This window comes from Leopardus geoffroyi, chromosome B3, assembly GCF_018350155.1.
Source record: "Leopardus geoffroyi isolate Oge1 chromosome B3, O.geoffroyi_Oge1_pat1.0, whole genome shotgun sequence".
Taxonomy (NCBI): domain Eukaryota; kingdom Metazoa; phylum Chordata; class Mammalia; order Carnivora; family Felidae; genus Leopardus; species Leopardus geoffroyi.
Window position 1 is genome coordinate 110,400,764 of NC_059337.1, and position 23,936 is coordinate 110,424,699.

The following is a 23,936-nucleotide window of genomic DNA, read 5'->3' on the forward strand; positions in this document are numbered from 1 at the left end:
TTTTTTAATTTTTTTTTTTTTCAACGTTTATTTATTTTTGGGACAGAGAGAGACAGAGCATGAACGGGGGAGGGGCAGAGAGAGAGGGAGACACAGCATCGGAAACAGGCTCCAGGCTCTGAGCCATCAGCCCAGAGCCTGATGCGGGGCTCGAACTCACGGACCGCGAGATCGTGACCTGGCTGAAGTCGGACGCTTAACCGACTGCGCCACCCAGGCGCCCCCCCCGGTTTGCAACTTCTAAATGAGCTGAGGTCTTGCCAGTCACTCTGGAGCCCTAACCCGCCCTCTCTAACACCTGGCAGCAGCTTGTTCTCTGTGGGATTGGTATCCACTCGTCAGTGCAGAGCCCATCTCACAGCCTGGGGCTTTATTGAGGGCAGCGCCTGCCAGTCAGCACTTAGCCGGTTCTGATCCCGGCTCTGCCCTGCCCTCAGCCCCAGCCATCCCTTTAGCCAGTTGGGCTTAGTGTTCTGAAGCCTGGAGCCTGCGCTCGAGTCGTGGCTCCCAGCAGTTTCTAACTGGTGACTTCAGCTACTGAATCTCTTTGCGTTGGAGTTTCCTCAATCATAAAACTGTGGACAATACTAACACTTCATAGCGTTATTAGGTATATTATAAAAATTATTTTTTTTTAAGTATTTAGAACAGTTTCTGAACAAAGTGTGGACCACATAAAGATTTGTTAAGCAAGACAAAAATCATCGAATACCATGTAGTTTTATCACAGTCATAGTTTAGGCATTTTTTCCTAAGAGGTTCAGGAAAGCCCAGGTCATCTGAAGTTGACTATTTCTCGAGTGGTTTTTCTCATTTGATTGATACCTTAAATGGGTCCATTGAATTTCCTCATATTTTTTATGACATATTAAAGGAAAATACAGTTGTCCTGGATTATTTCCCACATAGGCAACTGTGCTCTTAAAACATCTTCACTGGGGGCGCCTGGGTGGCTCAGTCGGTTAAGCGGCCGACTTCGGCTCAGGTCATGATCTCGCGGTCCGTGAGTTCGAGCCCCGCATTGGGCTCTGTGCTGACAGCTCAGAGCCTGGAGCCTGTTTCAGATTCTGTGTCTTCCTCTCTCTGACCCTCCCCTGTTCATGCTCTGTCTCTCCCTGTCTCAAAAATAAATAAAACGTTAAAAATTAAAAAAAAAAAAACATCTTCACTGATCCCTTGTCAAATGCAGAGTTGTGTTGATGGAATGATTTGAAATATATATATTAAGCACATTTATATGCCAGCTACCATTTGGGGATGAGTCTACTGTAGGAGACAAGGAGGACACGGCCCTTGCTTTCTAGGGGCTTGACCCACAGCAGATGGATCAATGTCATAACTACAGTTGGCGGTAAAGTCAGGAAGGACTTACGATGATTGAGAATGTCAAAGGTGGGAGGGTGGCTTTTATCTGAGGTGACCATGGAGCATCTTTCTGAGAAAGAGACCTTTGAGTGAGGACCGAAAGAGAAGGCTTCAGGTGTATGAAGATCTGGGAGAAAGAGCATCCGCACAGAGGGATTAAAAGGAGCGTGGGGGTGCCTGGGTGGCGCAGTCGGTTGAGCATCCCACTCTTGTTTTTGGCTCAGGTCATGACCCCAAGGTTGTGGGATCGAGTCCCATGAGTCCCGTGTTGGGCTCTGTGCTGGGCATTGAGCCTGCTTTATACTCTCTCTCCCTCTCTCTCCCTCTTTCTTTCTGTCTTTCTCTCTTCCCCTCTCCCTCTGTCCCTCACCCCCACTTGCACTCTCTCTGTAAAATAAAACTTAAAAAAGAGCACGGTGTTGAGAAAGGAACGAAGCCGGAGTGGCTACAACATTGTAAGAGAGGGAGATACAAGGGTGGAAGTTGTAGGCAGGGGACAACCTATGTTAGGCCTCGTGGGCCAGACTGAGAGATGTTATTCTGATAAGCTATGGCAGGGTTTTGTTTGTGAGAGAGAGACACACAGAGAGAGAGAGAGAGAGAGAGAGCGAGAGAGCGAGCATAGGTGGGAGAGGAGCAGAGAGGGAGGGGGAGAGAGAGAGAGAATTTTAAGCATGCCCAACTCAGGGCTGAATGTCATGATGGTGAGATCACAACCCGAGCTGAAATCAAGAGTTGGCTACTTAACCGACTGAGCCACCCAAGGGCCCCGACAGGGTTTTTGTTTTTGAAACAAAATTTTTTTATTGTAGTAAAACATATAGAACATAAAATTTACCATTTTAACATTTTTAAATGTCCAGTTCGGTGGCATTAAGTACATTCATACTGTGATGTAACCATCACCACTATCCATCTCCAGAACTTTTCTCATCTTATGAAACTAAAACTCTCTCCCAGCCTTCCCTCCCGTAGCCAATGGTCTACTTTTCTTTATCTATGAATTTCATTACTCAAGGTGCCTTACATGAGTGGAATCATACAGGATTTGCTCTTTGGTGACTGGTTTCTTATACTCTGCATAATACCGTCAAGGTTCTTCCATGTTGTAAGAGGGGTCAGAACGTCTTTCTTTTTTAGGGCTGAATAATATTCCACTATATCAATACATCACAGTCTGTTCATCCATTCATCTGTGATGACTAGTTTTTTTTTTTTGTTTTGTTTTTTTTTAATTTTTTTTTCAACGTTTATTTATTTTTGGGACAGAGAGAGACAGAGCATGAACGGGGGAGGGGCAGAGAGAGAGGGAGACACAGAATCGGAAACAGGCTCCAGGCTCTGAGCCATCAGCCCAGAGCCCGACGCGGGGTTCGAACTCACGGACCGCGAGATCGTGACCTGGCTGAAGTCGGACGCTTAACCGACTGCGCCACCCAGGCGCCCCTGTGATGACTAGTTTTAAGCAGAGGAGTGATAAGCTACTGACCATTAAAGTGGCACAATGTATCATATAATTTGTTTTAACGAGAAAGAAATCGTTTCCGCTAGTGAAAGGAACTTAATTACACGTAGAAGTCTAAAGCCAGTGCCGAGCCAACAGATTCCTGAATGAAGAGAATTAAACGTGCGTGGCTGTTGTCACTTGGAGGGCTTTTGGAGACACAGATTTCAGATCTACCTGCGGAGTTTAATGCAGTAGGTTTGGGGTTGCGTCCGACTGAGAATTTGTATTTCTAGCACTTGCAGCCCAGGTGACGCTGATGCTGCTGGTCCAAGGGCCACACTTTGAGCACCAATGTTCTGCGGTACCATGAGCCTCATCAAAGCTGGCATTTCACTTTAATATGACCACAAGATTAAAATAAAATGTTTTCCTAGAATATGTGATGTATTTGATTCACTGAAATCTGTTTTCATTACTATTGAATATGGTGGATGTGCTTTGACGTATTCTTTTAAATAGTATTTATCATGTTTTTGTCCTTTTGTGATAGGTGTGAGTCTGTCAGTGTGACAGATTTTAAGTCAAGCTGGAGAAATGGGATGGCTTTTTTGGCTGTCATTCATGCCTTGCGACCAGACCTAATTGACATGAAGACAGTGAAGCATAGATCCAACAAAGACAATCTGAAAGAGGCCTTTGGAATTGCCGAACGGGAATTTAAAATCCCCAAGTTGCTAGAACCAGAAGGTAAAGAAGCTTCTTTCTTTTTTAAAACACTGTCCAGTGTGAAGTTGGCTGGGAAATGTAAACAGGACCTCTACGTAAATAAACATAACAGTATTATCGCCCCGGAGGGTTTAAAAAGTTAAACTCTTTATTAAATTTCATGACACTAAGAATTCCTACCAATTCATTAACTTCAGTAATTGCCAGGATGACAAGACAGCTGAAAGCAAGCAATGCTGTTATTGGAAATAATTTGAGTCTTTGTCTTAGTTTTCTTTCATTGTGTTCTACATTGTGTTCCCTTGATTCTGTTATTCTGTTCTAAAAGCTCCCTGGTAAGACCGTTCTTTGGGTTAACGTATTTCCCCTCTCCACTCTTTCCCCCTAGGTAAAGCTGAACTTCTTTGAGGACAGAAACTCTTGTTTGTTTGTTTGTTTGTTTCACCCTCTGTGGCTGGCTAGGCTTTGCCGTGATTATGCTCGACACATTGTGTGGTATGGTTAACGACCACAGCAAAATCCTAAATACGGGTTTTGTTCAAAGAGATGATTATGTTAACTTCACAAAGTTAAGATTAAGATGATTTAATTCTTTGGAAAAGCACTTTGCTGTGGGGTGTATTGTTTCTTAATGTACCAACGCTTATTAAAAATCCCAGTAAGCTCATAAAAGGGGTGTGTAGGATTCGCAAAGATTACAATGCACCGACAAATTAAGAAGTACACATTCTAGTCTCAGCTGTACAACCAGGGGTGTGTAGGTAATGTGTGACTGGGTCTCCAGAGCAACGCGTGTGTGGATATGTACACACGTCTATCACAAATATTACTAATATAAGGCACACGTAGCACACAGTTTACAAATGATAAGAAAATATGTGATACATTTATTATGAATTCCATATAGCCCCAGATGTTTTTGTTGATTTTCACCAAACGCTTGTATCCACCTGCAGCCAACTTATGGTTGCGGTCGCTGGACACGTGGAGTCCTGACATGAATGTTGGCAAATAATTGTCTTTACGTTCGTAAGTACGACAATAAAGATGTTTGTTGGAACTTGACTTGTTCTTCAACATGTGAATGAGTTTTTTTTGCTGAATCTAATATTGGAAGAATATTTCCTAAATTTTTTGTGCAACTTCACAGCTCTAGATAGGACATGCTTTTTTTTTTTTTTTTTTTTTTTTTGTCTTTCAGAGTTTACTTATTGTGAGAGAGGGAGAGAGAGCACGCAAGCGGGGTAGAGGCAGAGAGAAAGGGAGAGAGAGAGAGAATCCGAAGCAAGTTCCACACTGTCAATGCAGAGCCCGACTTGGGGCTCTATCTCACAAACGGTGAGATCATGACCTGAGCCCAGATCAAGAGTCCGATGGTTAACCGACTGAGCCACCCGGGTGCCCCTAGACAGGACGTACTTTTAAGCTTAACGTGCGTTATTAACATTTTCTCCATCCCTTTTTTTGTAATCAATATACAAGAAATCAAGCCCTCATTTGCTGATTTTTGTGGTTGTGTGTGGTTTGAACATTGCCACCACGGCCGATACTGGTGTGAAGTCACTGAACACGGAGTAGGGAAAAGATGTGCAACCCTAACGCACCATTATGTAGTTTTCTTTCTTTCTTTCTTTCTTTCTTTCTTTCTTTCTTTCTTTCTTTCTTTCTTTCTTTCTTTTTTTTTTTTAATGTAGTTTTCTATCTTACAGGTGCAACAGAGGTAAGTAACCTCAAGAGCACCGGTAATAGTAAAATGTGGTAAAATAGTTGGGAAGTGGTGAGTTTTGAGTGTTTATTACATTTGTTTTAATATGTTTTATTTGATTGTTCATGTATATAATTTAATTTTTTTTAATTAAAAAAAAATCACCTGGCTGAGGTAGTGTTTGCCAGGTTGCTTCCCAGTGAAGCGATTTTTTTTTTTGTTTCCCTCTTCCTGTGTTGTACTCTTTGGGAAGTCGGTATACGTAGCTGACACTTAGGAGGGGGAGGGGCAGAGAGAGCGAGAGAGAGGGAGACACAGAATCTGAAGCAGGCTCCAGGCTCTGAGCCGTCAGCACAGAACCTGATGCGGGGCTCGAACCCACCAGCTGTGAGATCACGACCTGAGCCGAAGGTGGACACTTAACCGACTGAGCCCCCCAGGCGCCCCTCCAACCATTTATTTATATCAATATGGGCTTATGGACATTTCATTTTCTACTTTGGGTTGTAGCCTAATACTGTTTTCAACGTTTATTTATTTTTGGGACAGAGAGAGACAGAGCATGAACGGGGGAGGGGCAGAGAGAGAGGGAGACACAGAATCGGAAACAGGCTCCAGGCTCTGAGCCATCAGCCCAGAACCCGACGCGGGGCTCGAACTCCCGGACCGCGAGATCGTGACCTGGCTGAAGTCGGACGCTTAACCGACTGCGCCACCCAGGCGCCCCCTAATACTGTTTTGTGTATTTAACTGCTCAAATTAAAAAACATTTTTTTTTTAACTCAAAGATTCAGCCATTAGGAGCTCTTTTAGCTAGCTCCTTTGCCCCTTTGACATACTGCCCTCGACGTGGCATTTCCTTGTGTGCTTTTTTTTTTTTTTTTAAATTTTTTTTTTCAACGTTTTATTATTTTTGGGACAGAGAGAGACAGAGCATGAAAGGGGGAGGGGCAGAGAGAGAGGGAGACACAGAATTCGAAACAGGCTCCAGGCTCTGAGCCATCAGCCCAGAGCCCGACGTGGGGCTCGAACTCACGGACCGCGAGATCGTGACCTGGCTGAAGTCGGACACTTAACCGACTGCGCCACCCAGGCGCCCCTCCTTGTGTGCTTTTGAGCACAACCCTATTTCCTGGCGCTGCAAGATGCTCCAGGCTCATCTTGGATGTTTCCTACCCCAGCGATGGTTTCCTACCCCAACCATCTTCCCAGGGAGTACCGGTTTCTTGTACTGGAGAATGGGATTAGAAGCTAAGATCTGGGCACTAGCTATGCGGGGTCTTAGCCTTCTTGGACCTCAGTTGAATTAGGTGGTATTTCTAAGTTAAGAGTTAGCCTAATGGTTTCATGTTTTTGTATATTAGGTTAGTCATTGCTTTAGTTTATGCTGCTTGTTGATAATTCTTCTTGTTAACTCTCCCTTATTTGTTCTCGCCTCCCTTTTCTTTCTTTCTTCCTTTTCTCCCATTCTTTGTCTTTTCTCTTTCCTTTTTGGCTTTTCATTATCTTTTTTCTTTTCTTTGTGTGTCCTCATGTTTTGTTTTATCCCCTTGTCTGATTACTATTTGTTTTTTTAATACTCCTTTCATGTTGTGATTCTCTAAATATCAGTGTAAAATATTTTTTCTCTTTTAGTATGTAAAAGTAATTCAGCAAATAATGTGACAGTATAAAAAAGCCAAATTTCCACTGTATAAATGGTTGCCCATACTTCACTTTAAATAGCTTAAACAATAGCTCGAAATGTGAAATACGTCATTATTTATGCAAACTAAATGTTGTTGTCATATTTGAATAAGAGAATTATCTTTTGACAATTTTATTAAAGCATTTAATCACTGTGCATGACTTCATATACAATAAAGCTTTTATTTATTTTTAATTTTTTCATGCAATAAAGTTTTTGAAAAGAAACATCTAGTTAAGCCAGTATAATTATTTTATGTATCTCTTGATGTACTTTTACTTTTTTTTACTTACACTTTTTTTCAGTAAAAGAATAACTCTGCTCTTAGGGATCCTTCCTTTATTGAAACTCCACCCCTAACTTTTTATCGATACCTTTTATATGTCTACTGTGTTGAATCTTTTAATTTGGATATAGATTAGATTCATGTTCTCCGTCAGCCTACTTAGAATAGTCATTGGGTCCAGTAAACACATTTGCTGAAGCATGCATAGTGTGTTATATTTCTTTGTTGTTTGTTTTTCTCCTAACAGTAAGCTCCTTGAGGGGCAGATAATGTCCTCAGGCATCTAGCATTTACTTAAGTGTCTTGCATCCACTTGTTGAATGAATGAGGGCAAGAATGAGCCTTACATGTCTTGCTTGTGACGTGCATTTGTTGACTCTCTATAAATATTTGATGAATTTATTTTAACTGAATTAATAATCACAAAAGGAGTGCCTGGGTGGCTCAGTCGGTTAAGCGTCCAACTTCAGCTCAAGTCATGATCTCACGTTTTGTGGGTTTGAGCCCTGCATTGGGCTCTGTGCTGACAGCTCAGAGCCTGGAGCCTGCTTTGGATTCTGTGTCTCCCTCTTTCTCTGCCCTCCCCTGCTCTTGCTCTCTCTCTCTCTCTCTCTCTCTCTCAAAAATAAATAAACATTAAAAAAATTAAAAATAAATAAACACAAATGATTTCCTTTTCAATATCTTCGTAGTTGTTTTGGCAACATATCAAAAGATAGCCCAAAATTATGTGTTCATTTTGTCTGTAACATATTGTGATCCCTTTGGATTTTGTGATCTATCTAATTTGTTTTATGTCTGGAGAAGGTCTGCACTTATGGAATTTATAATATTTTTACTTTGTTTAAATTCAGCATTTTCCAATGTTTTTTCACCACGGACTTTGTTAATGCAGTACAAAGACTGGCCCACAGAAGGCTCTTGAGTAATTACATTTGTTCCGCAAATGAACAAATAAAATCTTGTGGATGTCTTGAATAAGTCTTCCATAGAACCTATGCTTTTGGAAATGCTCTACTGCGCACTTCCTGAGACTGGTGTGACAGGAATGGGTTCTAGTTGGTGTACGTTCCTACACTCTACACTCCTGGAGGAGTTTCTATACCATGTCTCTGAAAAGCTGTATTTTCTCTGTTCTACTCTCCCGCTCTACTTATGCTTTTCTGCCTACAACAGGTGTAGTGGAAATTGAGGCTGTGCATTTACTACTGCCAGGGTTCAACTCAGCTCTGACTCTGGATCTAAGCTCTTAGCCAATGCACAGCCTTGGAGCAAGGGCGACTGACCACAGAGATTTGCACGGCTGGTTAGCTGCTTTGGTTTATTCCAAGGCCATCTCATGGCATGGCCTGTTCTTGGGTAGTAATTGTAGGAAATCACATCTATAGCTAATTTATCCTGTGGTACATCTTACAGATGTGGACGTTGTTAATCCTGATGAAAAGTCAATCATGACTTATGTGGCACAATTTCTACGGTATTCGAAGGATGCATCTGGGACTGGAGCTGAAGCTCAGGTATGTCCTCCTAAGTATGTCTCAAGCTCATTTTTGTTGTATGCTACCAATGGCTTCATTCTAAAAATTGAGGTATAATTTGCACCTAGAGCTGAAATGTGCAGTTCTATGAATTTTGACAAATGCATACACCCAGGTAACCCATATAACAATCATGATGTAGCACGTTTCTCTTACCCAGAATGTTCCAGTGTTCCTCTTTCCTGTCTGTACTCCGCACCCCAAGCAACCAGTGTTCCAGTTTCTTTCACTGTAGATTTGTTTCACCTGTTTTTTTTTTTCATTTTTAAGTTAAAAGTGGTAATTTATTAAACTTTGCTGACTTATCGAAAATAACTTTTACATAGATGCCGTATAGGACAAATTACGTTTAGCACTAGAACTTGAAAAGTTCTAGAGCTACCTCATTTTTGTCTATTTTGATTTTCACAGCTTTTTAAAGATTTAATCCACATATCATAAAATAAACCGTTTAAAGTTTATAATTCAGGGTTGCCTGGGTGGCTCAGTCAGGTAAGCTATCTGACTTCCGCCCAGGTCATGATCTCACAGCTCATGAGTTCGAGCCCCGCGTCGAGCCTGGAGCCTGCTTCAGATTCTGTGTCTCCTTCTCTCTGCCTCTCCCCTTCTCGTGCTCTGTCTGTATCTCTCTCTCTCTCTCTCTCAAAAATAAGTAAACATTACAAAAAAAGTTTACAGTTCAGTGGTTTTTGGCATATTTACTTACTTGTGCAACTATCACCACAATCTAATTTTAGCTACATATACCTGGGATCATATTATTTATTTGTTTGTTTGTTTATGCTTATTTATTTATTTTGAGAGAGAGCAAGAGATTGTGGGAGGGGCAGAGAGAGAGGGGGAGAGAGAGAATCCCAAACAGGTTCCGTGCCATTTGCACAGAACCCAACATGGGACTCGAACTCATGAACTGTGAGATCAAGGCCTGAGCCAAGATCCAGAGTCAGATGCTTAACTGACTGAGCCACCCAGGCACCCCTGGGATCATATAATTTATAAAAATGGAAGCAGTGTGTTCTACTCTTGATCTTTGTTTGTTGAGGTACTCTTGAATCACTATCAGTTTGCCATTTGATTATTCAATTTTTTCCTTTGACTTTCAGTCAGGTACACGAAATATTGTGGGTGGAAATTTCATAAAAATCACTGAGCGGAAATGAAAATAAACAATTACTCTCTGCTGCTGTGAAGATAAATGAGTGCTGTGAATTTAGTAAACTTTTTGAATATTATTATTTTTAATTTTTTAAATGTTTATTTATTTTTGAGAGAGAGAGAGAGACAGAAACAGAGTGTGAGCAGGTGAGGGGCAGAGAGAGAAGGAGACACAGAATCAGAACTAGGTTCCCGGCTCTGAGCTGTCAGCGTAGAGCCCGATGTAGGGCGCTAACTCACGAACTGTGAGATCGCGACCCGAGCGAAGTCAGATGCTTAACCGACTGAGCCACCCAGGCGCCCCCGAATATTATTTTAATATTTATTTAGACTGCTTCCTCAGACATGTTTACAAGCGGTCATATTATCACATTGTATGTGACAAACTTGGGCCTAGGTTTTTCCAACCGTTATGTTTGAGGCGCTGTGCTAGATTGTTGCTGGCTCTGGAACAGAGACTCAAGCTGAGACTGAGGCCTATAGTTCAGTTCACTTATTCCTGACCTGCTGAGGAGCTACTCTTTTCTAAGTAATTTTCTTATTAAAAAATAAAATGAAAAATTAAACTGTCCATGAAATCAGATGCAAAAATATATAGAAAACACTCCTACTTAATAGAGAAAAAGTAAATGAAGTTTAAAGGAAATGAAAATAAGATGTAATGTCTTTTGCTTTATCCTCTGGCAGTGAAATTAACTTTCGAATGTAAGCAAGCAAGAATCTAGAAAAAAAGAATTGTTACTCACATCCGTATGATAGAACCAAAACCTTTAGTAGTTATTTTTAGGGTCTTTAAAATGCTTAAGATATTTAAAAAAATTTTTTTTAATGTTTATATTTGAGAGAGAGAGAGAGTGAGACAAAGCGTGAGTCGGGGAGGGGGAGAGGGAGAGAGAAAGAGGGAGACACAGAATCCGAAGCACGCTGCAGGCTCTGAACTGTCGGCACAGAGCCCGACATGGGGCTCGAACCCATGAACTGTGAGATCATGACCTGAGCCGACGTCTGATGCTCAAATCGACTGAGCCACCCAGGTGCCCCTGCCTAAGATATTTTTGATGCCCGTGTATTTGGGTGTCAGCATCTCTTTATTAACCCTCTTTAAGATGTATCGGAAAGCAGTATTCTGATATGCTTACTATGGGTAAGTAGTTTAGAATAATGTTCTTCAGAATTGCGGAATAATGGGAGTGGCTAAGCCAAAAAAAAAAAAAAAAAAATCAGGGGCTGGCATGCCCTGTTTCTTTAGCACATTATGTTCAGGTGCTAGTTTCAATCCATTTTAAAATTCAAGGTGTTAGGTGAAAAAGCAGACTTCCTCTTCGGCACAAGGAGCCATTGGTGTGTAATGCTTGCATTATTTCACTGACATTTGAAGTTGCTAATTTTATTGTTAAAAAGAAAAATCTCCAAGTCTATTTAGGATAGAGTGTTAAATGTGTGTGTGAATTATAGGGAAAGGTGAAAGATGCTGTGGTCTGGTTAACTCTACAAGAGAAAAAACTACAGAAATTGCTAAAGGATTCAGAAAATGAGACCTGCTCTAAAAAGTATGATGTAAGTATGACTTTAAACAGCAATTTGTTTGCAGCTTACTCTTAGGGAAGAGTAGGATGTTTTTGGGAAAAAAAGGTCTTGCAGAGTTAATTACATAAATGCTAAACTAACTTCAAGTTTTAGCATCACGTTCTAGGACAGTGCTTCTCAAGTTTTAATGTGCACGTGAACTCCCTGGGGAATCTTGTTAAAATGCGGATTTTTTTTTTTAAGTTTATTTACTTTGAGAGAGAGAGAGAGGGAGAGCATGAGCAGGGGAGGGGCAGAGAGATAGAGGGAGAGAATCCCAAGCAGTCTGTGTGCTGTTAGCACAGAGTCCAACTCGGGGCTCAATCTCACGAATCGTGAGATCGTGACCTGAACCGAGAAGAAGGTGCTTAACTGACTGAGCCACCCAGGTGCCCCTAAGATGCAGATTCTAATTCAGTAGACCTGGGGAGGGGCCTGAGATTCTGCATTTCCAGCAAGCTTCCAGGTGTTGCTAATACTTGGTCCTTAAGGTACCTTGAATAGTAAGATTTTATAGCAGGCGTGGCAAACTGGTCTGTGGACCCCACCAATTTGGTAAATTAGGTACTCCTGGAACACAGCCATGCCCATGAAGGTATGGTCTGTGGCTGCCTTTGCACTGCAACGCCAGAGTCAAATAGTGGCAATAGAGACCGTATGGCCCTCAAGCCTAGGCAGTTCCTCTCTTGCCTCTTACAGTAAAAGTTTTCCAGTCCCCAGTCTAGAGCAGAACTAGGTTATATGGAATGAAAAAAAAAAAAAAGATCAGGAAGTAAAAAATGAAGCCAACCCCAAGTTATAACCCCCAAGTGTAGGGCCTCAACCGAGGCGCCCTTTGAGGAAGAACGACAACTATGACTGTCACCACATTTGAATATCTGCAGTGTACCAGGCACCTTGCTGACGAGCATTCTACACATCACAGCATCTTGCTGAACGTGGTGGTGTTATTCCACGACACCTGAGGTTACACAGCTACTGCCAGGGAGACGCGGGTTTGCGTGAAGTCTAGCCTCGAAGACCCAGCTCTCTATTTCGTGGGGTTCCTCCTGGGTGACCAGGAGAACCTGTACCATCTTGAAGGAGCCTAACAGGAGCCGAGATGAGGATTTTTCAGCCCTGTTCCTTAGAACCCACGGTCCCTGCAGCTCTGCTCCCCATCGGATTTCCACTGGGAATAGAGCAGGGGTACGGTCATGTGCTTCCTCCACACTTAGCACCTGCAGGCTGAGCGGGCGAGTTGGATGAATCCAGCCTGTCCGACACCAATATTCAGCGGATTGTGTGGCTTACTGGCAACAGCATCCTTTTTGGTTTAGAGGCATCAGGGAAGAACGGGATGGAATGTTCTCGTCTTCCTTCCATCTGGACCGTACAGGTCCAGGTTTTTGTGCTGCTTCCATCTTTGGCCTGATGTGTTTTTTATTGACAAGAGGCCCAGCGTCCCCGGAAGTGCTTTATTCTCACCTACCTCTTTGATTTAGTAAGGCACCACAGATTCCGCTTTCTTGAATAAAAGGCCTTAGGGAGTTATTAGGGGTGAGAAAGAATTACAGTAATTATCCCTTGGTTTGCTCACAAAACTTAATCTTTCCCCAAATTCTATTTATTTATTTATTTGTTTGTTTGTTTGTTTGTTTGTTTATTTATTTATTTATTTATTTATTTATTTATTTATTTTTTAAAGTAAGCTCTACGTCCACCATGGGGCTTGAACGCACGACCCCAAGATCAAGAGTCACCTGCTCTATCGACTGAGCCAGCTGGGCACCCCAGCTCCTAAATCTTCAGCCGAAATGAAATGAAATAAAATAAAATAAGAGAAGATCTGCCAATTATTATGAATAAGGGCTGAAACAATATTTATGGAATTGGTGACTCTTAAACACGAACTTCACACTCATACGAGCCCAGAAAAGCTTAATTTATTAAATTTTCGAGGGACAACATATTTTCTCAAGTCTGTAAAAAACAACTTGGGAAGCAACGGCTCGAGCACAGTTAATCATAGACACTTTTGTCCGTGAGGACCGCTGCTGGATAGTTCTCACTTCCACTCATGCTTATTTTGTTGTGAACACATATCCAGGGAGGACAGAGAAACTCCCATTTTCCGTGTGGCGGCGTGATTTGTCCTCTAGAGCTGGGTGACCTTGCCGCTCCATTCCCTTGGAAATCCAACAGTGCTGACGAGACACAAGCTGTGACCTGTGTTACCATGAGGGCATTCAAGTGATCAGGGTGCACTGAAGAAAGGTACCAGATCACTGTAGAGGACCCTGAATCCAGGGAATCGTACCTCCCTTTAAGGAGAAATTTAAACATAACCTGCAGCGACAGACCTTAAAATGGCGGATTACCTTATATTAACTGATTTAAAATTTCTGTCTTTAAAATATTCTCCTGATGGTAGAGCCTGCTGTCCTTTTTGGAGTCCTTCAATGAAGGAAAAGAGCCCTTTTTGGACATCCTGCCAATAGAAAGGAACTTGGATGAGCGGAATGAAGATCAGTTACAGTTGAGAGAAGTCTGGGATGGCCTCAACTACCAGGTTACCGTGTTATGTTGATTAGAACATTTTCGTGGGGCAGCTTTGTTGGTTGGATGATTAGACTTCCATGAGGAATGCTGTAAAAGAGTAGATGCTTCATCAGAAACTTGGGAGAGTATTCTTTTATTTTCTCCAGGGTCTCGCGTGGGTAGTGATTGATCTTTAAATAGGAATTTAGAGCATTCTGCTTGGAAAAGCTGCTTGTCCAAAGTTTTTATATTTGCTACCAATGATTGCCTTGCCAGAGTAGATTATCCATATTCTGACTGACCAGCCTCATCTTTTCCGTGGACCAGTGTCCTGTGTAGCTATCAGTAGATTCTCGGAGGGGGTTAGGGATGAGCCTAGAGAGAATGTGTGAAGATGCATGTGTATGTGTGTCTGAATATATCTGTATGATTTCAATTGTTTCCGGTTTATTAAGATTTGTGTTATGACCCGAGACATAGAGCATGTTGGTGTAATACCATTTGCACTTAAAATGAACATGTGTCCTGTAGTTATTTGACACAGCATTCTATAGATATCAGTTAAGATAAGGTGGTTGATCGTGTCAGATTATCTATGTCTTTAAAAAAGAGTTTTTTTGGGGCGCCTGGGTGGCTCAGTCGGTTAAGCGTCCAACTTCGGCTCAGGTCACGATCTCACGGTCCGTGAGTTCGAGCCCCGCTTCCGGCTCTGGGCTGATGGCTCAGAGCCTGGAGCCTGCTTCCGATTCTGTGTCTCCCTCTCTCTGTGCCCCTCCCCCGTTCATGTTCTGTCTCTCTCTGTCTCAAAAATAAACGTTAAAAAAAAAAATTAAAAAAAAAAAGAAAAAAAAAGTTTTTTTTTAATGTTTGTTTTTGAGCGAGAGAGACAGCGCGCGAGCAGGGGAGAGGCAAAGAGAGAGGGAGACCCAGAATCTGAAGCAGCTCCAGGCTCTGAGCTGTCAGTCCAGAGCCTGATGTGGGGCTCGAACCCACAAACCGCGAGATCATGACCTGAGTTGAAGTCAGATGCTCAACTGACTGAGCCACCCAGGCGCCCTGGATTATGTTGATATTTTTAGAAGTTCATTTTATCTATTGACCTTTTTTTAAACATTTAACTGATTAATTTTTAAATGTTTATTTGTTGTAGAGAGAGAGCACGTGGGGGAGGGGCAGAGAGAGGGGGACAGAAGATTCAAAGCGGGCTCTGCACTGATAGCAGCGAGCCTGATATGGGGCTTGAACTCGTGAACTGCCAGATCATGACTTGAACCAAAGTTCTATGCTCACCTGACTGAGCCACCCAGGTGCCCCAATAGGCTTTTTGGCTCTATTGCTTTCTATCAGGTTTTTAGTGAGCCTACAATATACATTTACATTTTTTTTTATAGTCTGGGGCTTCTGGGTGGCTCAGTCAGTTAAGTGTCCAACTCTTGATTTTGGCTCAGGTCGTGATCTCACGGTTTATGGGTTTAAGCCCTGTGTCGGGCTCTGCACTGACAGTACAGACCCTGCTTGGGATTCTCTCTCTCTCTCTCTCTCTCTCTCTCTCTCTGCCCCTCCCCTGCTCATTCGAACTGTCTCTCTCTCTCTCTCTCTGCCCCTCCCCTGCTCATTCGAACTGTCTCCCTCTCTCTCTCTCTCTCTCTCTCTCTCTCTGCCCCTCCCCTGCTCATTCGAACTGTCTCTCTCTCTCTCTCAAAATAAATATATAAACTTAAAACCACTTTTTTTGCAGTCTGCTTACACAACTTCTAAGTTATCATACAACTTCTTATGTCGAAATCTTGCAGTTAAATTGATTCATTTATTTGTCATTCTTTGTGCTATAGTTGCTTTACATATAAATATATTTATGCCCCAAACAAATGTTTTAAAGTCCCCAAGACCATGTTACCAATTTTTGCTAAAAACAATCATATGTTTTAAAGAAATTAACAGAAAAAAGTCTTTTATAATTATCTAGATATTTACCATTTCCAATGTTCTTCATTCTTTCCTGGAGAGATTTGAGTTTCCATCTGAATTTATTTGCCTCAGCCTGAACACTTTTTTAAACTTACAATGCAGGTCTGTGGGTGGTAAATTCTGTTAGTTTTCTTTGATTTCTAAATGTCTTTATTTTGCCTTCATTCTTTTTTTAAACGTATTTATTGAGGTATAATTTACATACCATACCCTTCACGCATTTTAAGTGGATAATTAAGTGATTTCTGGTGGATTTACAGGGTTGCAACAGAGATTTTTATGGTCTGCCAGTCAAAAATTCTCTCTGGCCCTAGAAAAGTTTGTTGATCCCTGTTGGCCCCTGCTCTCTGGGCTGTCAACAGCGCCAGCCTGTTTTCAGAATACATTTTTCACATCCTTTATGAAGGGTGGTAAATAGTCAGGTCCAGTAGCTTAAAAGAGCCACCATCTCCAAGTACCTAATTTGGGACAACTAGCGCAGCTCCGGAAACCTTCCCATCAAGTGGCCCGGCTCATTGTGTCCCCTGCTTGTGTTCTCATCGCGACTTTGAAACTGACCCTTGAGAAGGACAGGAGCTCCCGGTTACACGGCCTCAACAAAACACGAGAGGAAGAAGATCTTGTCTGTAGAGCTCACAGTGTTCCAGGCCACAAACACCTGGCCTAATTTTATTGAACGTGTTTGGGAAAAAGTACCCAACATAATGAGAAAAACCATTAAAAAAAAAAAAAAAAAAACCATTATTTTGCAAGAGTTCACTGCCACAAATTGATAGTAGCTTGAAAATCCATTCTTCCGTTATAATACAGCTCCTTGTCTTGGTGTGGCAAATGAGACATATTAATTTTACAGCCTTCAGGTACAGAAAAGTCAATACCATCTAGACAATTTCTGGTTCAGTTGTTTGAGCACACAGTTACCTCAAGGCATCACAGTAAATGGTTTCATTTTAAGCCAGCTATGCAAAATAGCAATATTATGGTTTTTTTTTTAATTAAAAAATTTTTTTTAATGTTTATTTTTTTGAGAGAGAAAGAGAGACAGGACATGAGCAGGGGAGGGACAGAGAGAGACACACACAGAATCTGAAGCAGGCTTCAGGCTCTGAGCTGTCAGCACAGAGCCCGACACGGGGCTCAAACCCACAAATCACGAGATCATGACCTGAGCCGAAGTCGATCACTGAACCGAATGAGCCACCCAGGCGCTCCAACATTATGTTATTTTGACCTGACAAGATCAGCTCAGATCAGATATAAATTTTCAACTAAATTCAAAAATAAGTTCCAAAACTAAAAAAGAAAAGTATGGAGCCAGTTTTCTATGGTAAGTGAAAAAGAAGAGTAGTAAAAGGTAATTATCGCCTTCTATCTTTCCCCTTCTGACTGTTACCTAAACAAGAGTACAGCCCTCAGGCAGAAAGCACACGTTCCTTTTCATTCAAAACATACTCAGCTTTCTTTCAGTTGCGAAAAGAATATCAGTTGGATTAAAGATACTGTTCTTAGGCTCTCTTTAACTCACTCATCAGCTTTCTGGCTTATTTTATTTTGGCAAATATACAAATTATTTGGGTATACTGAAAGCGCGTATTAAAAATCCATAATGATGAAAACAGTTTTTTTCATGATTTTCCAACTGGAGGCTTAATGGCGTATACTTAATGGTTTAAGATTACGGAGCTGTCTTTTGTCCTACGTCGTTTGAGAAGATAAAGTTGAAGCACCTAAAGCAAAACAAAGTACTATATAGTATTCCTTATGTCTGGAAGCTTTAAAAAAAAAAAAAAGTCAAACTCACAGAAACAGAGAGGATAAAAGCGGTGGTCAGGATGGAGGAAAGGAGGGATTGAAGTTGGTAAAAGGGTGCAAACTTTCAGCTGTCAGCTGAGTAAGGTCTGAGGATCTAATGTAAAACACAGTGGCTACACTTCATAACACTGTATTGTATCATTAAGTTTGTTAAGAGAGTTGAATGGAAATGTTCTCACCAAGAAAAGAAAAAAAGAGGTAAATACGTGAAGTGAGGGTGTGTTAATTAGATACTAGGAATCCTTCCACAATGTGTAGGTGTATCATATCACCATGATGTGCACTTTAAATATCTTACTATGTTGTCAATTAGGCCTCAATAGACCTAAAAAAAAAAAAAATGTGAAAACTATAATGTTTAATGCTTCTAGCTTATGAATAGTTCCACTTGACTGCCTTAAAGCCTAGCTTTTTACTCATGTAACATCTTCCAGGGAGCCTGGGTGGCTGAGTTGGTTAAGTGTCCAACTCTTGATCTGGGATCAGGTCACGATCTCATGGTTTGTGGAATCCAGCCCCGTGTTAGGCTCTGTGTTGTCAGCTTGGGATTCTCTCTCTCTCTTCTGTCTCTCTCTGTCTCTCAAAATAAGTAAATAAACTTAAAAAAAATCTTTATACTTGGGCATTTGCTTGAATGTTTCTTTTTGATATTTATCTTACACATGGTGGCACCCAGTAAATGTTTTTTAGTCAATTAATGATGAATCAAATAACCCTTTTCTTTTAAAAAATGTAATTTTGCTTATTCTTTCCTCTATTTAAAATCAATTTAAGTTAAAGAGCAGTGGCAGTTCATTTAGTAGAACTATAAGAGAAAGAGAAACACAGATTTAAAACTCCTATTTTCAATAGAAGAAGCCATTTGACTGAAACACATTTTAATTTGTGCATGATCTTCATGGGGGGGGGGGTGGTCTTTAGAGTAAGAATGCCAAAAGATCCACAATAGAGCCATGTGAGTTCAGATCAAAAACCACATTCTGAAATGGGGTCCTCAGGAAAGGACGTGGCCTAGGAGCTGGATTTTTATCTTGCTTGAGAATTCTTGGCATCTGTGCTCATGTGTTCTGTTTCTTAAATTCCAAATATGAGTGAAATCGTATGGTATTTGTCTTTCTCCGACTTACTTGGCTTAGCTCATTATTCTCTAGTTCCATCCACATCGTTGCAAATGGCAAGATTTCATTCTTTTCTATGGCTAATGTTCCGTATTGTGTGTGTGTGTGTGTGTGTGTATGTGTGTGTGTATACACACACACACATACACACACACACACACACACACACACACACATATATATATATATATATATATATACACACACACACACGCACACACCTCATTTTCTTCATCCACTCATCCATTGATGGACATTTGGGCTCTCTCCACACTTTGGCTATTGTTGAGAGTGCTGCTATAAACACTGGGGTGCATATGTCCTTTCAAATGAGTATTTTTGTATCCTTTGGGTAAATACCGAGTAGTGCAGTTGCTGGATCATAGGGTAGTTCTATTTGTAACTTATTGAGGAACTTCCATACTGTTTTCCAGAGTGGCTGCACCAGTTTGCATTCCCACCAACAATGTAAAGAGGGTTCGCCTTTCTCCGCATCCTTGCCGACATCTAGTGTTGCCTGAGTTATTAATGTTAGCTGTTCTGACTGGCGTGAGGTGATATCTCATTGTAGTTTTGATTTGTATTTCCCTGACGATGAGTGATGTTGAGCTTGTTTTTCATGTGTCTGTTAGCCATCTGGATGTCTTCTTTGGAAAAGTGTCTATTCAGGTCTTCTGCCCATTTTTTTTTTTAATTTTTTTTTTAACGTTTTATTTATTTTTGAGACAGAGACAGAGCATGAACGGGGGAGGGTCAGAGAGAGAGGGAGACACAGAATCGGAAGCAGGCTCCAGGCTCTGAGCCATCAGCCCAGAGCCCGACGCGGGGCTCGAACTCACGGACCGGACCGTGAGATCGTGACCTGAGCCGAAGTCGGACGCTCAACCGACTGAGCCACCCAGGCGCCCCTCTTCTGCCCATTTTTTAAACCGGATTATTTGTTTTTTGCATGTTCAGTTTTATAAGTTCTTTATAGATATTGGATACTAACACTTTATCAAATATGTCATTTGCAAATATCTTCTCTCATTCTGAAGGCTGCCATTCAGTTCTGTTGATTGTTTCCTTTGCCCTGCCAAAGCTTTTTATCTTGATGAAATCCCAGTAGTTTATTTTTGCTTGTGTTTCCCTTGCCTCAGGAATTTAAAAAATAAAAAAGGTGAACATAGGTGAAAGAGAGAGAAAGAGAGAGAGAGGCAAACCAGGAAACAGACCTTTACCTAGAGAGAACAGACTGAGGGTAACTGGAGGGAAAGTGGGCAGGGGATGGGTTAAATGGGTGATGGGGATTAAGGAGGGCACTTGTTGTGGTGAGCACTGTGTTTTGTATGTAAGTGATGAATCACTAAATTCTACACTTGAGACTAATGTTACACTGTTAACAAACTGGAATTTAAATAAAAACTTGAAACAAAAAAATAAATTAAGAATTAAAAATTAACAAAAAGAAGTCTGGGCATTGGTGTGGAATCAGTGTTCTTCCAGGATCTTCCCTGGGCCCCTCTGCCTGGCTCTGTTATACTGCTGACTACATTTCACTGTAACCATGTACTTTGCTTCCCACTAGATGGTTCAGGCAAGACCTGTGGGTTTTTGTTTGTTTGTTTGTTTATTTGTTTTTATCTGGTTGACCGTCAGATGTAGAGAGTTGTGTTAAACTCACTCTTCCCTTCGTGGCATATGGGTCTAGGCAAGGCCCTACCCTTACTTTTATTTACTTGTTTAATTTGTGTTTATTTCTTTTTTTTTTTTTTTTTTTTTTAAATTTTTTTTTTTTTTTTTTCAACGTTTATTTATTTTTGGGACAGAGAGAGACAGAGCATGAATGGGGGAGGGGCAGAGAGAGAGGGAGACACAGAATTGGAAACAGGCTCCAGGCTCTGAGCCACCAGCCCAGAGCCTGACGCGGGGCTCGAACTCCCGGACCGCGAGATCGTGACCTGGCTGAAGTCGGACGCTTAACCGACTGCGCCACCCAGGCGCCCCTGTTTATTTCTTTCTATACCCATGGCGTCCTTTCATTTCCCCGTCTCCTTAGGCCTTTTCGTTTCGTATGTTCTTGCCAAATACATAACGTATTTATGTGCTTGTGTATTATTAAGTTGCGTAAATCGGTGTTATGTGTTATTCTGTTTCTTACTTAAATTTTTGAGCACATATATTTAAAATGCTCCAGTGTTCACATGTGTCTACATCTCATTGGGGTCTCAGTGCTCATTGCACAGTACTTTGTGGTACAACCACTACATGTCCCCTCTCCATTCTAGAAGCCTTGTGTATCTCTATGCTCAGCTCTTAGCACAATAGGTTATAAGTGTTTGCTGAATGAATGAATGAATGAATGAATGAATGAATGTGGGAGTAGGTGAGTTCTGATGGTGCTTAATGGGGAAAGCATCCAGGTAGAAGGGACAGGGAGTGCAAACACCTTGGGAGTGCAGTCGGTGTTTGGGGAAAGAGGCAGTTGGCATTTGTGTGACTCTTGTGCATGCAGGGAGGGCTGAGGAAGGAAGAGGTTTCCTGGATTGTGGGGGGCTTCGGTGAGGGACAGATATTCAGGAGGTACGGTAGAGATATGTAATGTGAATATATGATTAGTACTAGTGAGAAAAATAATCTATAAATCTGAGCGTGAGGTGTAGTTGTAAAGTCAGAGAACACAAGGCTATACAACATTTCAGATGATGGTCCTTCTATATAACAGTCTGCCCTTGCTTAAAGGGGTGCTTTTTTTAAACGTTTACTCATCTTGAGAGAGAGGCAGATAGACCGAGACAGAGAGAGCGGGTGAGGGGCAGAGAGAGGAGAGAGAGAATCCCAAGCAGTCTATGTGCTGTCAGCGCAGAGCCCTCCCTGTGTGAGGCTCAAACTCACGAACCATGAGATCATGACCTGAGCCAAAGTCAAGAATCAGATGCTTGGGCACCTGGGTGGCTCAGTCAGTTGGGCATCTAACTTCGGCTCAGGTCACGATCTCACGGTTGGTGGGTTCTAGCCTCACATCGGGCTCTGTGCTGACAGCTCAGAGCCTGGAACCTGCTTCGGATTCTGTATCTCCCTCTCTCTCTCTGCCCCAGTCCCACTCATGCTCTGTCTCTCAACAAGTAAATAAATATTTAAAAAAAAAAAAAAAAAAAAAGGAATCAGGTATTTAACCAACTAAGCCACCCAGGCGCCCTGAGGGGTGCTTTAAATAGTTCTGATTTCCCTCTCATAACTGATTATGGATTTATCAAAATATTCATTTTTATCCTTGTGCCCCCTTTTATATCTATTTTTTAAGTGTCTTTACATATTTTGAGGGGGTGGGGAGGGTCAGAGAGAGAGAGAGAGAGAGAACCCCAAGCAGGCTGTCAGCACGCAGCCTGATACGGGACTCAAACCCATGAACTGTGAGATCATGACCTGAGAGGAAATCAAGAATCAGATGCTTAACCAGCTGAGCCACCCAGACACCCCTCGTGTGCCCCCTTCTATTGCTCTTAAACAAATGATCTTCTCTATCAGCAGGTAAGCAAATGTACAGAACTGAGAAGTTTGCCCATTTGAGAAAGACTTCCCTGACTAATGGATCAGAGAAACTTTGAAGTATTAAACAAACTGTGTGCAAAGAAATAAACTTCAGAAGAATGTTTAGTGAACCGCTGATGTTTGTTTTTTTCAGATTAATGTGTGGAAAAGGGAGCTGAATGATGCCTTGCCCTCACCGCTGCATCAAATCGAAGCCTGGCTCCAGGAGGTAGAGGAGCTTATCGATGAAGATTTGCCAGCTTCCCAGGATTACTGTGAAGCCGCGGCTCTAATACAAGAGAAAATGACTTTAATCAAGGTTGGAAAATAACAAAGAAACATGGGAAAATCTGTGCTTTGTTAGGGACTTCTTCTTGAGGAAGACGTTGTCCTAGAGAGAAGGGAAGGAAATCTAGTGCCTCTTTGAGGGTGGTTTGGAATGATTCCCTTGGGGATTTTGGGGAGCCAGAAGATACTTTCACTTCCTTATGGGCATTGTGCTAGTTCAAGGTGGAAACAATAAGAATAGAGTCCAGTCAGTTCCAAAGCAACTGTAAAGCCTGACCAAAAAGGAGGAAAGAGACTGGCGTAAAATGTGAGAGAGTGGGTTCTCATCAAAATGGTATGAAGGAATTTGATAGACGACATTTATGGCATGCGAACTCACAAAGGAATTACAAATAAATCCCAAAACAAAAGGTTTGGATAATGCTTTTACCAAAGAAACCACAGTCTGTCTCTCTGTAAAATGTTCCAGTGTAAAGCATTTATGATGAAATTACGCATTGGCGAAGCTTTAGTGAAGAAAAAGTAAGGGCTTTATGAGTTTTTGGACAAAAGATGCAGCTCGTACGCAGAGCAAATGAGATTGACGAACCCCAGTTACAGTGTTTGGCAAAGAGTCTGGTTGATGTCATGCTAAATTTCTTTTCAGAATCTGATGGATAAATTTGATTGTCATTCGCATACTCTTCTGGCATTTGAAAATAGAGATGAAAAAAATTTGCCACTGGTATCACCTAAGAAATTGGAGGAAATGAAAGCACGGTTTGTAACACTACCATTTCACCACTGCCGATGCCACTCGTGTTTGAGCGCTAACGGGATGCTATAGGGACCAGAAAAGTATAGATTTTTAGATAATGTCTGACAAGGATTCTTTAAATCTTTTTTTTTTTTTTTTAATTTTTTTTTTTTCAACGTTTATTTATTTTTGGGACAGAGAGAGACAGAGCATGAACAGGGGAGGGGCAGAGAGAGAGGGAGCCACAGAATCGGAAACAGGCTCCAGGCTCCGAGCCATCAGCCCAGAGCCTGACGCGGGGCTCGAACTCACGGACCGCGAGATCGTGACCTGGCTGAAGTCGGATGCTTAACCGACTGCGCCACCCAGGCGCCCCCAAGGATGCTTTAAATCTTGATTCACAGTACCTTCACATTTTTTGTAATAGTAACATTACATCATACTAACATACGTCCTTTTTCATTGGATGGTAGGATATGGTGGTGGGGTAAGTTCTAGAAATGGAGTCA

General features: G+C 41.7%; 1 protein-coding gene across 1 annotated transcript in view; it reads left to right on the plus strand.

The window, feature by feature from the left end:
- Window positions 1-23,936, plus strand: part of SYNE2 (spectrin repeat containing nuclear envelope protein 2) — a 349,558-nt gene that overhangs the window by 91,531 nt on the left and 234,091 nt on the right. The window contains 6 exon segments of the mRNA XM_045451206.1: window positions 3,363-3,559; window positions 8,633-8,733; window positions 11,365-11,466; window positions 13,889-14,026; window positions 22,558-22,722; window positions 23,338-23,450. Coding sequence (XP_045307162.1) covers window positions 3,363-3,559; window positions 8,633-8,733; window positions 11,365-11,466; window positions 13,889-14,026; window positions 22,558-22,722; window positions 23,338-23,450 — 816 coding nt within the window.